General features: G+C 42.1%; 1 protein-coding gene across 1 annotated transcript in view; it reads right to left on the bottom strand.

Moving 5' to 3' along the window:
• LAMA4 (laminin subunit alpha 4) overlaps positions 1 to 17434 on the bottom strand; it is a 102664-nt gene extending 85230 nt beyond the window's left edge. Inside the window, exon 1 of the mRNA XM_062632485.1 lies at positions 17048 to 17434. Coding sequence (XP_062488469.1) covers positions 17048 to 17248 — 201 coding nt within the window. The 5' untranslated portion in view covers positions 17249 to 17434. The remainder of the gene's footprint in view (positions 1 to 17047) is intronic.
• Between the last annotated feature and the right edge of the window lie 565 nt (positions 17435 to 17999).

Raw genomic sequence — 17999 nt, 5'->3', positions numbered from 1 at the left:
TACTCAATCTCCAGGCAAGTGCTCCCAGAAAGCATGCTGAATTCTCATCATCTGGCAGGTCTCCGCAGGTCTCACCATCTGGCATGTGTGTCAGACATGAAGACATTCCCAGGCTGAACCCCATAGGACCTCCATGCTCAGGTGCAGTGCTGTGCTAACACAGCTGTAGCCATGCTAGTGTGGGGGCATCCTGGCCCGCAGCCTCCACAGCTGGGCGCCGGGACTGCGTGTGTAAGGAGCCCAAACCACAACAGGCTGGGAGTCATCAGTATGGAGACATCCACATGGGGAGAAGCCAGCTAGACACCCTTTGTATGGTTTCATTCCTTCTATACTAAAATGCACCTAAAGTAGGTCAGCTGTGCCTGTTGTTTTCTACTGACTGCCAAGGGGGACTTGGAGGGCTAACTTGTGTGTAGGTGCCTATACTGCATACAAAGTCCAGGACATGAAACCTATTGCACATGTCAGATGTGCTGTGTAGAAGTGTCCAGGTTATGACTGCTATGCTGTAGATCTGGCCAAGCTGCGGACACCCTGTACTTCCAAAAAAGTGCAAAGGCTCCTGACAGCCTGTTCTACCTGTCAGTACCTTCATGTAGAGAAAGTGGATGCGTCTAACAGAAACTTTGATGTCTGACAGGCCCAAGTAATTCTCTTTCTACATTCGAGTTAGACTGATCCTGGCCTAACTCAGCATGATGACAGGATGTTTCCCTTTGTCTGGATAATGGCTCCTCTGATATTTACAAGTATTTCTACAAGGGAGGTCTATTATATCTCTCTGCAACGGTGCCACCTTCCCCTCTGAATACTTGTGCATTCAAAAATCCTCAAACAGAATCTTTACGGCCCATCTCTCAGATGTGTTGTTTTGGATTTTTTATTGGTTTATTGCTGTTAGTAGCTCAGTCCTGCTTTAACTTGATGGCTTTGGACAGCATAGAAAATATTTGGAAAGAAGTTGCTAAGAAATTAAGACATTATGGTCATTCAAAATACTTGGTGTTCACTGCAGCAAGGCTGACACACGTCTGTGAGATATAAGATTATCCCATTTAACAGAGAGAAAAATTGATCCCTGCCACCATGTTAGTGCTGCCGTGTTTTTCCTGGTTTGGGTTGGAGTTAAGCACTGGAGATATAGCTCGGAAGAAGAGCTCTGATGGTGTGAGTGGCTTTGACAATCTCCAGAGCTGGTGACCAGAGTAAAACTCCCCAGATAATCATGCAACAAAGCTCTAGCACAGAACAGAGCATGACCCCATTCTAAGGACACTTTCTGGTTCCCTCCAAAAGGCGTGCTTTTCGCTGCACTAAAAATACTGCTTTTGACTCTGTGGATACTCTACCTTAAAAGCACTCTGGAAGGCACAAATTGTATGGCTTATCATGTCTGGAAATCATTAACTACAGAACAATCTTCTTTACCTTGGACAGATATATGAGTCTACTGGTGTTTCAGTCAGCAAGAAAGTACTGAAGGCACCACTGTGACTTCTACATCTGCTTTTCAGCTCAGGACGTAAATGACTTCCAGTGTTTTTAAACATGGACTATTAAGTCCAGACTACCAGTTGTAGACTGATGGCCATTTGACCATTTCTTGCTCCCTGGGAGCAAAATAACAGACATTTCAAATTCCTCAGGTCAGATACATGTTGTTCATAAACATAGACACAAAGATTTAGCTTTCCTTCAGTCTGTTGGGAAACTTCTGCAAACAAAAAAGAGCTACAATAATGCCGCACCCCACTGTCCTGACCATCCTGCCTTTGGTGACCTGCAGGAGAAACCTCTCTCCATTTGTTGCCAAAACATAAAATCCAGTGGATGTACCATATGCACTGTGTGCAACTGCATTTCTATGCTGGACCATGCTGCAGGGACTCAGGATCCCTGGGGTCTTTGCCCTCTTACACAGACATCACACACTTTATGGACCATGGGAAAGATGCTTAACTGCTGGAGGTTAAATTTTGGCTTGAGTATTCAGTATGGGTAGCATTCAGGAGTATATTGTGACTGCAGGTGTGTGTACTTGGGAATGGACAAGGGTTAAGCGGGGGGAGAGTATGTAGCCATATTTTCTCTGCAGGACCCTGGTGCTGACTCAGCCATGCTGATTGCTGACTTGGTCTCAGAGCACTTGGATGGACTTTCACATTCACTAGAAAACCTATGAACTGCACTTGTTGTGTCAGGTAAGAGATTGGAAAACCTGCATGCATTTCCCCCTTTTCTGAATGCATAGACAGCTGCAGGCTCATCAGAGATTCATTTTACAAGACTGACATGGTATTTACTAATTAATGCTCTGGTTTGCATCATCTACATGGACATGCCTTTAAGTTATGGAGGTGGAGCCCTGTTTTTGGCAGTGGATGAACTGCCAAAAGCTTTTATCCCCATCTCACATCTTATCTAGCCAATGTTCCACTCATCCAGGGAGTGTGATGGTGCAGTGTACTTCACACCTAGACTTTTCCATTTTTGTGTGTGAAGAGCTCCCTGGCGATAGCTCACCAGCTCTTGCTGAAAGCAATTTTGTACCAAATGTTGACTACAGCTGAGAAACACTGTTAAGTAAGTTTTGGGATTAAAGTAACTGATAAAATTTGAACTATGGTGGTTTTGTCTGTACCCAGAAGAGAATATGTATTTTACAGGTACATATACAATATCTAAGGAATGTGCATCGGTATGTAACCTGCCTTTCCTATTTGGCCTAGTAACCATGAAACACTATCTTCCCACACTTCATAACTAGGAGATAACAAATCACTGAGCCCAGCATCAGATGCTGCCAGATGCCTCTGTATGATCAGACTCCTGATTCCTGTTTTCCAAAAGGGTAGGGCTGTCAGTGATAACTCTATGAAAGCAGTACTTGTAATATTATTTGTTGCTTTGAATATTATTTGGCATTCCTCCTCTTCTTTGCAGCTTTTATCCTCATATGTTCCACACATAAACACTAGACTGCTCACAAGATAGCCAGCAATGTGTAATCAAGAAATGCAGAGCTTTGCTCTGCATTTTTTTCTGTAATACCTGCTATGGGAGAAGCTTGAGAGGGTTTGCTCTGTCCCTCAACAGCTGAGATGGTTGGGGTAACAGATGGCTGTATTTAAACACTTAGATTTTTGTTACTCCTCCAACCTGACAAAAGGACACATCTTTACAACTACATTTGATCTAACTACGGTAGGCCATATGAACAAGGGATCTGATGATCTTATGGATCCCATGTGAAGCATATGACTTGCAATAAAATTTGTTGGATTAAATTCTCCCTGCCTTGTTTTGCTCTGATTTTTTGAGGCAGGAGAGAGAACAACTTCTACAAGGTGTCCTTTGGACATTTATATACAAGTATTTGATAACAGCGCTGGTATTAACGCTGCCACTTCTTTACAAACATAACTGTATAATTGCAAATAATTTTTGTATAAATTTCTTCTAGCTCTCATGTCTCCAAAATTTAGATGGATTTGAATTTGCCAAAAGAGAAAGAGTGGATAGAGATTTAGCAGTTACAATATCCTCAAAAGCAGTGTGTAGCAGTGAGGGGTTTGCTGCAGACAGAATGTTCCAATAGGTCCATTTATATATAGTGAGCCATTGATTAAATCCATGGCTCCTCAGTTTATATATATAGCACCCCTTCACTCCAGTTTTTATTTATAGGTTACCTTTTAGTCTTGTCTATATTATATGTCTCTCTTGTTGGCAACAAGGCTTGAATGTAATTTAAACAGTCTTACAGTAAATGCCAACCAGATGAGATGGTCGTTCATTGGCCCTACTTGGGAGAGGCCTCTGTGCTTCTCTTGGGCTGTTTCTATTAATGGAGCATCTGAACATTACCCTGATGGGTTGTGGATCTCCACCTGCCCCCACTGGCTCCCACAGCCCTTCTGCTGTTGCTGTGTTCTCTACTCACGCTCATGTCCTCATTGTCCTGCTTTCTATTTGTCCTAATTTTCCGCTTTGCCTTTCCCTGCACCTGGTTCTGGTCACTCACCAACTTTATGACATACTGTCCTGGGTTCAGCAGTAGCAGTCATGTTTTTTTTCCTTTGTGGTAGCTGGTGCAGTGCTGTGTTTTGACTTCCAGCCTGAGAACAGTGTTGGTGAAGTCGATGTTTTCAGTTGTTGCTAAGTGATGTTTACCCTGACCAAGGACTTTGTGAGGCTCATGCTCTGCCAGGGAGGAGGGGAAGCTGTGAGGAAGCAGAGACGGGGCGCCTGACCCGGGCTAGCCAGGGAGGTATTCCATACCACAGCACGTCATGCCCGGGGTGGGGGGTAACTGGGAGTTACCCGGAAGGACACGGGCTTCGGGGTGGAACTCGTTTTCTTGGCTGGTGGTATCGTATTCTCTTCCCTTGTTATTTTCCCTTATCATTGTTGTAGTTGATAGTAGTGGTGGTGATTTGTGTTGTACATTGGTTGCTGGACTGTTCTTGTCTCAACCCGTGGGAGTTGCACTTTTTCGATCCTCCTCCCCGTTCCTCCGGGAGCGGGGAAGGGGAGAACCCCGGTGGGGGGGGGACACGGACCTCGATTGTTGTCAGCTCGGCACCACTCGCTGGGAGTGAGTGAACAAGCTACCTGACTGGGTTTAAACCACGACACATACCCTTCACCTCTAATCTACTAACAACTTCACAGCAATAGTTTCATTATGCTATTTGCAATTAACATAAAATATTCCTCCTGAACAGACAAGAAACTCATCACCTTGTTTCTATGCATGAGCTAACTATGTTCAAAAGGATATTGGGACTCAAGAAAACACATTCTTCTGCTTATCTGTTGTGTGACCATGAACATTACTTTTTCACTCAGTTTCTTGATCTGTAAAATGCAATAACTATAAATTGATACTCAGAATCACAGAATGGTTGAGGTTGGAAGAGACCTCTGGAGGTCATCTGACCCAATCCCGCTGCTCAAGTAGGGCCACTTACAGCTGGTTGCCTGGGAGTATGTCCATACGCAGAATTGTAGAACCATGGAATCATAGAATAGTTAGGGTTGGAAAGGACCTTAAGATCATCTAATTCCAAATCCCCTGCCATGGGCAGGGACACCTCACACTAAACCATGCCACCCAAGGCTCTGTCCAACCTGGCCTTGAACACTGCCAGGGATGAAGCATTCACAACCTCCCTGGGCAACCCATTCCAGTGCCTCACCACTCTTACAGTAAAGAACTTCTTCCTTATATCCAATCTAAACTTCCCCTGTTTTAAGTTTTAATTCATATATTTTAGGAGAACTACTCAGAATCATCAGGAATAATTAATATCCTCACATGAGCAGACATTTCTGGTAGTCATGATTTGCTTGTTTCAGATGCCTGCAGAAAATATAAAGCTGTTGCCTGATCCAAGACTTCCAGTCCTTCTAATCCAGTGCTAAAAGAACTTTTTTGGCTTCCAGCTAAACAGCCATGCTTTAAAGCCATTTGCATATTTACACAGCACTGCTTGGCATTGTGCTCTTTCCCACTTTTTTGCTCCATTCTTTCTAAGGGATAAACTACTCTCTGGTATTTAAGGGCAACTTTTATGAGTGACCTGCAAGGATTTATTACCGAAGCATACCAGATATATGAAAAGGATTAGTCAAAGCGGGTAGGGCAAAAGAGAAAAAAATTACATTTCAGTGTTAAAATTTCACATAAAAGGTTGAAACCAACTTTGTAAGAGAGCTTTTAAGATGCTTAAGGAAAATCTGTTTTCTTTAATTCGTAAGAGGAAGGAAATGTGAATACGGAGAAATCTATTTGATGCAGTTGTTTTTGTTAAAATATCTTTCATGGCATTTGTTTTTATTGGATACAGTGATTAAAACATTTCCTTCTTCTTGAGGAAACAAATGAAGAGCTGGAGCTCTTACTGAAGGTACAAATAACATTGGTTCTGCTGATAACTTCCCCTTTTAACCTGCCCTGTTCATTTCTCTTAATTTGCTACATGCATCTTCCTAGACCAGACTGGCTATGGGGGAGGTTGCTGTGAGTTCTTCCAACCAGAGAGTTAAACTGTAACAAATTTAAAAATTAAAATGCCCAGGTGATGGCCTTTCTGAGAGCAGTCATACTTCACTCTAGCTTAAGTTATCATTTGAAGAAATAAATTGATTTTAAATTCCCAGACCTTGAGTAATAGCAAATTCAAGATTGTACTTAAACCTATAAATCCCTATAAAGTGACATTTCAAATGGATCTTTGTCGTTCCCTGGAGAATGAGGCTCTCAGAAGTTAATGACTGACCTGTTGGACAAGCATGTTTTACCATCAAAGTCATCATAAAGAGAGATGGACAAGAGTCCTGCTCTACACCATGAGGTACTACACGACAGTCAGACAAAAGCAGACATCTGCTCTGGAATTTTATTTCTTCTTCTTTGATTTTTACTAAATTTATGTGTGCTTTGAAGCCTCAGAAACGCAGAGAATTAAAAACAACCAACCTTGCTCACCAGCTTCCCATTAGGCCTCCACGCTCTATTTATATTTTCTATAAGCCGCCATTACCTCTGGTGTACAGTATCAAATTCTTCTGAACTAGAAAGGTCACATTCTAACTATTATTACTGAAGAAATTAATTCAGTGTGTGATGTCATAGTTAGACAGTTAATGACACCATTTCATAGGACACTACAGCTGTTAGAGAACTGTCTGCACGCAAAAAGCCATTCTATAGTATTTACTGTTTCAAGGGCAGAATCCCCATGCAAAGTAGCCATTTGCAATTTCAGATTTCATCTTCATTCTGAGAGGAACACATTTTTTAGCTTAGTCTTGGTGTAGTACATTAAATTCACGTTTTGTTGTCTTAAATTTCTGACATTGTTAACAGTGAAATATTCATTACTTCCAGAGTTCCACTGATGTTACAAATTAAGAATTACCTAGAAGTCGGTAAGGAGTTTTGAGCACAATGCTGGTTATCTTTTATTACCCACTTATCTTGACAGGTATCTCGGTTCTAATTGCACGTAATGAGATTACAAACTAAAGCAATTATGTGAATTACATAATAACAAGCTTTCTGGGTTTTTAATTTAGCTTGCAAATGTAAAAGCAAAGTATTTCTTCCTGAAACAGTCATTTGGTGAAAACCTGAATATTGTTGCTTATTCTTATTTTTTAAATTTAATTCTAAGATGAGGTAGGTTCAATGAAAATTAAAGCCTCACTACTCTCATTTGCCCGTAGATCTGGCAAATTAATATAATAATGGGGTTTTCTAGGATATAAAATGCTCATTAAAGCTTCAGGGATGTGTTTCTGTGAAGCTCAGTAGTTTGAATCTTCAGGCATAAACCCCCCAAATAATCTAATGCCACTGGTTTTGAATCTGTAATCTTTTTCAGTAAATGAACTGTTCAATGAGTGATGAAACAAATGAAGCCTTATTTGCTGTTACTAGTGTCCTTTCTGCCATCCCCAGTGCATGGATCTCAATATTGTCTCTGTATGTCTGCATCCCCAGTGGTGCTCCCACCTGAGAGCACAAGGCTGTATCTGGTCTGGAGCCAAGCACGCTGTGCCTGGCCAGTCTGCAACTGCTGGAGAATATATCTGATGTCTGAATGAAATCTGATTTTCAAACTTTTGCTGTGTTAAGGAACAACTTAACTCTGTAAGATCCCCATCATTTATATATACAGAGGGTTTGAGCTCTCTGAATTTACTGAAAACATTGTGTTTGCCTTAAGGGAGACAGGGCAAGGCCCTAACTTAGTAACAACAAATATGAAAACTTCACCTGCTGACTTATCCCTGATGACTGGGGATATTTATATATCACCTGAGAAGTGTCAACTGATCAGCTTCAACTAGAAATTTATTTTTGATGATAATAAAGAACAGATTATGATGCTGATGGAACCATCTTCCCAAAGTTTTAGACCAAGAACTCAGATGTGGCTGAAACTAAACCTAGCGAGACAGAAGCTAGTTACTGTAATTCTAGGTAAAATCCTGCTGATGGGGAAGATACAGAGCAAAAGCCACCTCCCACATTTCTCCCTGTAGCATAGTAGAGTTAGCAGTTGGAGAGAGAGTGAATGTAGCTAATTGCACATGGGTAATCCCAAACCAATAAGCAAAGCAGAGCATGGGAACAGGGAAGAATGACAAGGCAACCCCTCCCCAGCTCACTCGCACTCTATATTCTTGCTCCTTGAGTGGGCTTGTGTATGTCTCCGCTGTAGTAGTGACAGACTGATGGCGACTCCCACAAAAACACGCAACAGCTGAAAGCCAGATAGCTTTATGCAGAGCAATAGCATTGTCTATTAGGTTGACTAATTGTATTTAATTTTTCTAAGAATTCCTGTGTTGAAAATATTTTCAGGCTGTTACCCCTTCCCCAGTCCAAGAGGAAAACAAAATGCCATTCAGCAGCAGAGATGGGGTTGGATCCAATATAAACTTTCTCAGCTAGGCATTCTCCATGGAAGTGAATAGTCATTTTTTCCATATACAGTGGGAAAGACAAAGCCTCTGCTTAAAAGGCATTCTTCTCCAAAAAGGGGGAGGGCTAAAACATTTTAGCTGTCTACAAGCTGGCTAAGGATTAGAGATTAATACCGGTGTTTTCTCTAATGTATTTGTTACTGCAGCCACTAAATAAAAAACTTGCTCTTACAGATGCTCACTGTTGAAAATAGAAAATCTACAGTTGTAAAGGCAGCTGTTTGATCATCCTCTTTCAAACAAAGTGCCAAGTTTACTCAATTTACAGGAAAAGGGATAAATAATTCTGCATTGTTTCCTCATTAATCAACCTCCACCCAGTCCCTACAAAACACTCCCATGAAATGTGCATTCTGAGTCATACTTTCTCCTCTTGAGTCCCTGCGATAAGTGAGACATAATCAGTTGACAAACTACAGCACTACCTGAGAGATTTTCAGATAGAGACAAAAACTGGCAAGGGGTAAAAAAGGAAAGCAGTGTTTAAAGCAGGTATGGCTGTGCTCATGGGACACTGTTAAAACCGAGAGGGTAGATCTGGAGATTCCTTTGATTTCCCTTTTGCAGCAATTTCTCCTACCCCAGATTTCAAACAGAGTGGTTTGATATTGCAGCTACTTGAAATGCTGGAATCACAGTAGACATACAGTGATTTGCTTGACCAGCAGCCGTGGCATCAATTTAAAAGCTTGTTAGCACAAAACAGGAGCCAATATGAAAGTCTTGAAAGATCAAGAGAAACAGTTTCATCCATCTCTCCCTCCCAAGATCGGCCTAAGTGGACAAAACAGACAGCTGCTGGGGATGGCTGATGAGAAGGTGCTGTGTTTCTGGGTGCTTCTCAGAAACAGGGCTTCCGCCTTGATGATCACAGGGCTTTACAGATGTGTGGGAAGGAAGCTCGACATGGTTAACTTTGCACTGCATGCCTTACATCCAGAATGGAGGTGGGCAGAGGCTCTGAAAGGAGAGAGGAAAAGCCAGGGCTTGGATAACCTGCCCCGATTTCCCACTGCCTCTCGGCTCCTGGCTTGTTTCATCATAGGCATAGTCTGATAATGAAGAAATGAGTTACTTTTTGGCTCAAAGAGGGGGAAGAGTAGATACATCAAGAGAAAAAAGCAATAGTTTATTTCCTTATCCCTCATAAAAATCCATCACTCAAAGCCATGTTTCCAGTTGACTTGAAAATAATTAGCTGGTGACTTAGAAGTTCTGTTGAGCCTCTGCAGACAATCCTTGACATTGATGGGAAGTAGGGAGCCACAGAAAACCACGAATCTGCAAAAAGCTGAGCAGGGCACACAATTTCCCTCTGACCTTACACTGTGTCTAGACCTTTAACACCTGCTCACCTCCCTCCTGAATGGATCTTTGCCAGGTGCTGGTGCTCTGGAGACTTTGCTAGCCCTCAACGGGCCAGGCTGTATTAGCTTTTCTGGGACATGCAGTATTTTAAACAGCCTGGGTAGGAAGGGCTGTGTGTGTTTTGCCCTGCCAGCTCCTTTGCTATTTTTTATTATTATTATTTTCTTTTTCTGGATACTGGTGAAGATTTTCTCTGTGCAATTGTTTGCTTCCACAGAGTGCTTTCGAGGAAGGGTCCCTGGAGCCAGGAGTGTGGAGCACAGCATAAGAGAGTCATGAATGGCAGGCTCTCTGTGGATTTCCACGGGCTAACATACAGGCTCAGAGGTGAAAAACTACAGTGGGAAGCCCTAAGACAAGTTGAACTTGCATTAGCCTTGTCAGAAAAGTCTGCTCATCTCTTGCTGCTCAGAGGTCGTTCATGCAACACTAACGGGATGCATTGTAGGGTGGTGAGAGGGTATCGCACATCCCAGAAACGATCCGGTTTAGGTGCTTTTTCAGTGTATTTTTTTTTTTTTTTTTCCACCTGATGCCAACAATGAAAGCCTGAATGAGTTCATTTTTATTAATTTTTGTTGGGAAGACAGAGTCAAACAAAGACTCACAGCCTTACAGTTTCAGCTAAAGGGACTGCTTTTACAGGTCTTATTGGAAGTTGTTCATGCAGGTGGAGTTTTTTTATCCAGTAATTATTCAGTTATGTTTCAAATTAACATCTGAGTGTGCCAGTTCTTCCCATGACCCCTGGCTTCCACATGTCATGACTTAAAATACAATATTTTAGTTCCTGTTAAAAATGACATCTTTAGTTCTTTAGACTTGTAAACTTGGAATAGTAATTTCTAAAATACTTTTCACAACCCTCTGTTATTCTTTGGCTCTTGAATGCTGGGGTTTTAGCACCATTTCTTGCTGGTTTGTCTTAAAAGAAAAAAAAAAGTAGTTCTAGTATTTCTGAAATATTTATTTTAAGAAAAAAAACTCTCTAAAGAATTGCACAATACACTTAAACAAGAATGACAAAACCAGATCATATTTGCTGCATTTTAGTCAATCTCTGTTTGCATTGCCAAATACGCACTGTATGTATCCTGACTGATAGTTAGGAATATCTCTTTGAGACCATTTATGACAAAGAATTAGATTTCAAAACCTCTGGCATTCTAACAGCTTTTTATACAGCAATTCAGCAGCTGTTGGATCTTGCATTAGGATGCATAACCCAAACATCCCCAGCTCATGGTGGTGTCTGAAAATGAACTGGGATTGGATCCAAATGTTCAAGAAAACTAATTAAAATATAGAAACCAAGGGTATCTATGTTTTGGTGTCTGAAATATACATCCAGAAGCAAACTGTAAATTGTCAGTGGCTGGTTATTTATTACTCAGAAGCTAGACCTATTTTACATAGCTCTTGAACACTAGAAGTTCTAATCGTTATCAGTTTCAGTCAGGACAAGTTCTTTAGAAACCAATTCTTTTATTGCTTCTCATGCCCCATGGAAAAACTGGACTTTTCCTTTCTTGCTTCCCATGTCATGAATAAGAGTGGTCATGAAATGCCTTTTATTGGTTTTCACAGCCCTGAATAAGCTTCAGGGCACTTTGCTGGTACTTGCCCAAAACTTTGTGGGAAATCACAGCAGTGGAGTTTAAATTGCATTGTTCTTGCAAGTGCTTTATGCACCTTCCTGAAATGGAGAACATTTCACACTATCCATCTGCTGCGTCCTGTGCTTCCAATTGCTTCAGATTCCTACAATTTAAAAGGTTTGGGGTCTGGCGGCATTACTCCAAGCAGCTGATTTTCATTAAAGCTTTGATGAGAAACTTGAGCTGGAATCACAAGCATCTGCAGTAAAACTTCCTCCCCACTAAATAGATGTTTCTCAGAACATAACCTTGTTGTACCAGAAAAAAAACAGCAGCTAGAAATCCAAATTAAGCATTATGGGAGTTAACCTAACATAACCTCAAGAGTCTGAAACAAATTCATTTAAAGACATGTTTTTTTTAAAGGTAGATGCAGTTCCCATTAGCTTAAGAAATACAAAAGTTTTTGTTAAACTAAGCCCCTTTCTGGCGCACACTACAGGATTAGGTCTTCTGCTGCTTCCTTTTAGTGCTACTTTGTTTTAAACAGATTAATGCTACAATTAAGGATCAAACTATGGTTTCTCTAAACAGTCTGCAAGACTTTCTGTTACAGGCTTTATGGGCAAAGGGGTGAAGGCAATTTGGTGGTAGTTTGAGTCTTTGTTAACAAGTGGCTGGGACTTATGATTGCTCTCTTTTTATGTATCTAATGTGATCCATTTTAGAGAGGTGAGTTTGTCACAGGTCCTGTGCTAATTATTGCTTATACCTTTAGAGAACCAGAAAGAAAGCACCTCAAATACAGTTCCTTGCTTTTAAACACTTAGTCCAGCAGCTTCTGGTAGAAGTCAGGTGGGAAAAAATGATTGCCAAGCATGTCATTTTAACAAAAAAACCTCCAGCAGATAACTTCTGCCTCTTACTTTCTCTTATAATAAATGGTTAATTTTGACTTGACTATGATAATTATTTCCTTTAAAGGACTTCTTTTGCCTCTCTGCCTTTCCTCTGAACCAAAACCACTTATGCTGCAAACAGTTTTCCATCTGTCCAACAATACCATGCCTTCCTTCATTCTGCAAATAGGCTTCCTGTTCTGTCCCAGCTACTTTACTCTTAAGGCTCTTGATTATCTCATTCTTGGTCTAATTTTTTCCTCTCCTTTCTCTTCTTTCTGCTTTAGTTTGCTTCCTTTCTTCCTATTTGCTTCGTTTTTCCTTTCTATAGAGGACATTTGAAATTATCTTTTCTTGCTTGACAAGTGCCTCCACAGAATGTCTGTCTTCCCTTTCTTCCACTAATCCTTCCTACACTCCTCTGTACTGGTCTTTCTTTGCTATTTTCTTGACCCCAGTTAATCATTGATAGCAGAATCAAAGATGTTTTTTTTTTTCTGGATGTCACCTTAAATTCATTTTACATTAAAGTAAGTGATGCATAACATGAATTACAGGGAATCATCTGCCATGCTCCTTAGTATTTGAAGTCTGGTACCATTGTTTATGCTCACCTTAGATTCTGTAAGGAACTTTCTTCCTTCTGGGGAACAAAGTCTGCACCTAAATAGTTAAAACCATCATGCCAGTGGAATTTATAAACACAAATGTTGACAGTGGCAGGCTTCAGACCGAAATGGTAATGTATGACCTGCCTCTTATTTTAAAGGCATATATTTGGCAGTGGGATATAACTGTTCTCAGAAGTTACTTCTGATTTTCAGTTTTAACTCTGTGCTTCATCAAAACCACCGCCTTTCCTTCTGCTATGTCCAAGCTAATGAATAGAGCCCCAAACCAAAGGTTTCTGATGTTTGCCACTTGCTTGTTTGCTTTCATTTAATCACTGTCTGTCAGTTTTAAATCCTTTGCTTCCATCCCTGATGAATCTTCCATGTAAGATACTTTATCCTTATTTGGAAAAATCAGTCTCTGACTTGATGCTGCCAGAGACAATTGGGTTATGCTAATGAGTTGGATCCATTGGTTTGTGCTCACTCTCTTTTTCTCACTGTCTCCCCATACAGATCAGGATTCAGCACTGTAACATCTCCCCCATGTCCCCTGGGTACTTGAAAGTGCTTTTCATATTGATCTGCCCCTTGATAGACAATCCAATACAACTGGATAGTCTCCAGTGCTTAATTACCTTTGAAATTAAAATTTGTAATTAACTTGTAGTCTGAACTGGGTCACCTTCAGTTTCCAGTTGCTTCATACGGTGAGACCTTCATCTATTAGACTAGTGAGCCTATTTATTTCTTTTTGTCTGTGTATGTGCTTGCACAGTAAGTTCAAAGTTTTTTCTTAGCCTCCCTCTGAGCTAAGCAGATTGGATTGTAGAGTCTCTCACCTACCTTCCAAATCCTAACACTGTAATCCTTTTCATGATACTTTTCTGAATAATTTTCATAAATTTATAAGCATTCTTCTTGAAACAGAGGCAGAGAGGTAGCTACCTCATACGATGCTGGTCACTACCAGTACTCATTATGCAGGTAACATGACATTTCATTGGGTGGAATCTAGTCCAGTTAATTTAAACATCTACATATTGTGGCCCAGCTAATTGATAAAGCTGTCCTGAAGTGAATACACAGCATAGTTCTTACAGAGGAAGAGGTTCCTTTGAGGGCCTTCAGGGGAGACCATTAGGTATTAGAGGCTTTAAAAACCTAGTGCCTGCATCACTGTGTGGGGAATTTGGGTTTATATGTGAGGATAATGCCTGATTCCTATTGGAAAAGTTTAGGAACAGTTTACATGCCTAATTTAGGTGTATTGGATTGCATATCAATTAATAACTAGGGCACCAAGCTACTGGGTGTTGCCTGAAATCCAACTCAAACTCATAGCCCACTTTGTGAGTGGGTACACTATATTAGCATAGCATTGAAAATGTATTTAGTCTTCTTTCTCCTGGTAGGATGCTTTCATTCTAATCCAAGGCACAGAAAGCTCCACATTAAGAATAACTCTGAATTTTTAACCCACTTCTCCCAGTTTCTTTAAGTTTAGGTTTGCCCAACACAGGAAAGCAAAATGTATTTACACTAATTGGATCTCCTTCTGTAGGGTCATAATACCAAACTGCTACCAGTATTTAAGAGCATCCCACCAGTTATAGCTTGGAAACTCCCACCAGCACTCTCTCAGACCTTACAGATTTCCAAAGATGTTGTGTAGAGCAGAATCATGTGTGGAGCAAATGCTGTTCAGCACCCTGAAGAACCACAGTCTCTCAGTGCCCTGATCTATGCTCCAGCTTTACAGTAGTGTGTTTTGCATTGTGGTTGACTGGTACCACAGTCCACAATGAAGCCCCATCCCTGGCTCTGTAACTCTGCCTTGCAAATCTGACCCTTTGTAGAATTTGGCACTGTTCAATGTGACTAACAACCTCTGTCTGCTTGGGAGAGTTGTAGGCCTGAGTCAATATTTAGACGAAGGAGCTGACTCAAACCACGCTGTGTAAGGGAGTTTACTCTGCGGTTGGCTGCGAGCTGTGGGTTAAGAACTCAGACTTCGAAAGAAGCTAATTCAAACCTGCTGGTATAAACCCTGTTCCTGGGGCTGAGGAGGGGGAGGTGGCCTGTGGGAGCTCTCTGAGGACCAAAGGAAATGTTCCTTCCTTGGGTGGGAGACTACCAGGCCATCACTCTCTGGCCCCTATGCCAGCCTCTGGGCTTACAGCTGATTCCACAGCACATGTTACCAGCTGTGTATCTGGATCAATGGCTAAGCAGGTTCTCACTGTTGTGAGAAATCTGCCCTGTCCCAAAAGAGCATCCTACTGGGACTCCTTGGAAACTGCCATGGAGATAACCCTGAGATGCAATAGTAAGGTGAATCTACAGCTAGCAAAGGGGCATGAAATCCTGTCCCCTTCCTCATGAAACCATAATATCCTGCAGCCAAAGGCCACAGCGTGGCAATAGCAGGCAGCATCGTTCATTCGTAACATGGGATCCAGGGTCTAAATGCTGCCATTGCAGTGGCTGAAGCAAACTGACAGAGCAGACACCAGTTAGTCGAATGGATTGGACTGCACAAATGAAACTTCAGGGAGGATTGAAATGGGGTGAATTAGACTAACATGTCATTCCTCTGCAGTGTCCAGGATATCTCATAGCACTTTCCCAAGGTGAAGTCAAATATATCAAAGTGAAGCAATGTGAACTGTTATCTTTGGGAAAACCATAGTACCCATTCATATTGAGAAAGGCTGATAATCACTTATGCCCATTATCCTGTGAAAAGCAGCTACAAAACCCATCCAGCTCTTTAATCAGGCATTTCCTTGAGGGACTTTCCCTGTTGTAAGCAACAGGTGGCAATGCAGCTTCTTGGGGCTGATCCCAGGCCGGCAGAGCGGAACTGTGCATCCCCTGTCATGGAGCTTGTCCAAGTCTGGGATGGTTCCCGGGAGCCCCTGTGCTGAGAAAAGCAGGATTTAGCCTCCAGTTTTCTCACACAGGTCATGTTTCCCACAAGGTCCCTGTCAGAGTGGGCAGGCGTTTCCCGAGGCTGCCCACCTGTTTGGATCTGCTGCAGCAGGGAGATGGGCTCTGCCCAGCCCCGCAGTAGCCCCGGCTGTCTGAAGGTTTTGTGCACTTATCTCCATGGCTGTTAGTTCTGGCGATTGGAGTGTAAGGGGAGAATTTGCCGTGTGATATCAGAGATTGCAATCTTGATGCTGTCACAGTGACATGGCTACGCTAATCTCACCTCATTTGGGGATGTTATGCTAGAAGAACTACGCTTTCCCTTCCCATGACCTTATGTAACTCAATTTGCCTCGTACTTTGCATCTCCCACGCATGGGACTTTACTGTCCCCCATTCCCAGTGTATGCTGGAATAATTTATTGTTTTCTCAAGCTGTAATTTTGAGCAGTCTATTCCCCATACAGCCTTGCTAGAATGAGGAATATCAACCAATCCCAAAACACAGAGGTTACAGGAAAATTTTCCACTGTCAGACTGCTTCTCAGATCTCTCTGATTTCATTTGTCGCTTATCCCAACCTCATACTTTTTGGAAGTCTTAAAATCTCTGCAGGTGTTTTCTCTGCAGACTGTTTCTTACACACATTTGATTTATTATCCCTGCTCTTACAGCGAAACAGAACTTCAGATTTTGGGGGTGGATGACATTCAGATGTAAAAGCACAAACTTTCACAGTACAGATTTTTTTTCTGGAAGATTAAGTGCATTACAGTTGCAGGAACTACAACAAGGCAAGCAGAAAAGTGTTGTGACAATTAACCCTTGTAAAATAGCTCTGTTTGGTCAGGCCTGTGTAGTTATGTTGGCAGGAAAGTCAGAGACTTGCTTAGCCAGCCTCACTGCAAAGTACAGCAGCTGTCTAATCACAGCAGGCAGGGCATGTGTACATTTTGAAGTCTAAACTGTATCTCACCAACCCCAAAATGCAGCATCTCAGACCCCCCACAAAAAGTCCTCTGGTATCCCTTTAAGGATCAAATGATTAAGCTAACGTTAACCAGATGGGAGCTTCAGCACAGACAGATGAAAGCAGAAAAGTGCAGACACTAGAGAGAGAAGGGAGTTACTGTACCTCAGCAAAAGGCACCCAACTTCCAGTAGCTACTGCTTGCTGCTGCCCTCTGATAACAGTGGCTTCTTGCGTGCTGACCGCTGAGCTACCTTCAATGTCAAACTGAAAAACGCCTCCCTCACTTGAGGCTGTGCTGGAGGAGAAGCATCTCAAAAAGAATAATATAGGAGAAACGAAGGGCCAGGCGGAGATCAAAGCCATTTCCTCCGCTTACATCCAGCAGTGGTCTTCTAGCGTCTCAGTAATTGTTTACCCTCTTCTGCAATCAGCCCCCCTTGGCTTAGTGGTGCCTCAGTTATTTTAACTTTCTTTCAGCGTTCAGTTTCCAGATGTGGCACTTCAAGGCAGTTTAATCAGATCCTGATTTAAAAGGGGGGGGGGGGGGGGGGGGGGGGGAGAAAAAAAAAAAGAAAAAAAAAGAAGGGAAGAAAAGGTCTTTTTGCTGCCTCTCTCGTTCACTCTCTGTGCCTGTGGCTCCTCTTTTTCCCCAGAGGCTCCAGCACAATAACATACAGATGGGCAGTGCTTAAGCAGAGTGTCAAACAGAGATTGTATTCCAGGAAAGCACCACTGGCTCCCCAGCCACCTTATCTCGCTCTGTCAGGATACAGACTGACGCTCTGCTCAGTGCTCTGGCTTCCTTCACATGTTCACATCATTCCCTTTTTTACCTTTCGTGTCGAGACCCTCCCACTCAAACTTTGCCGTTCAGAAAATGAAGTCACCCTTTCCTCCTCCCTCCTCCCCCTCAGCCCTATCCGACTGCTCCAAATGAAGCATTGCCTCTCGTGACTGTTTATTTTTTAACATCTCCAGTTTATTCAGTGGAAGGCAGAAAGGTGCCAGATTTATTAAAAAAAAGCCCATGCTAGACCAACCTTTTCTTTTGGCATGGGGGTGGGGAAGTTGTGGGTGGGAGGAGGAAGAGAAGGAGGAGGAGGAAGAGGAGGGA

This window comes from Pezoporus occidentalis, unplaced genomic scaffold (genome assembly GCF_034315485.1).
Source record: "Pezoporus occidentalis ecotype Australia unplaced genomic scaffold, CSIRO_AGI_Poc_V1 ctg39, whole genome shotgun sequence".
Taxonomy (NCBI): Eukaryota; Metazoa; Chordata; class Aves; order Psittaciformes; family Psittacidae; genus Pezoporus; species Pezoporus occidentalis.
This window is presented reverse-complemented; position numbering and strand designations above follow the sequence as displayed.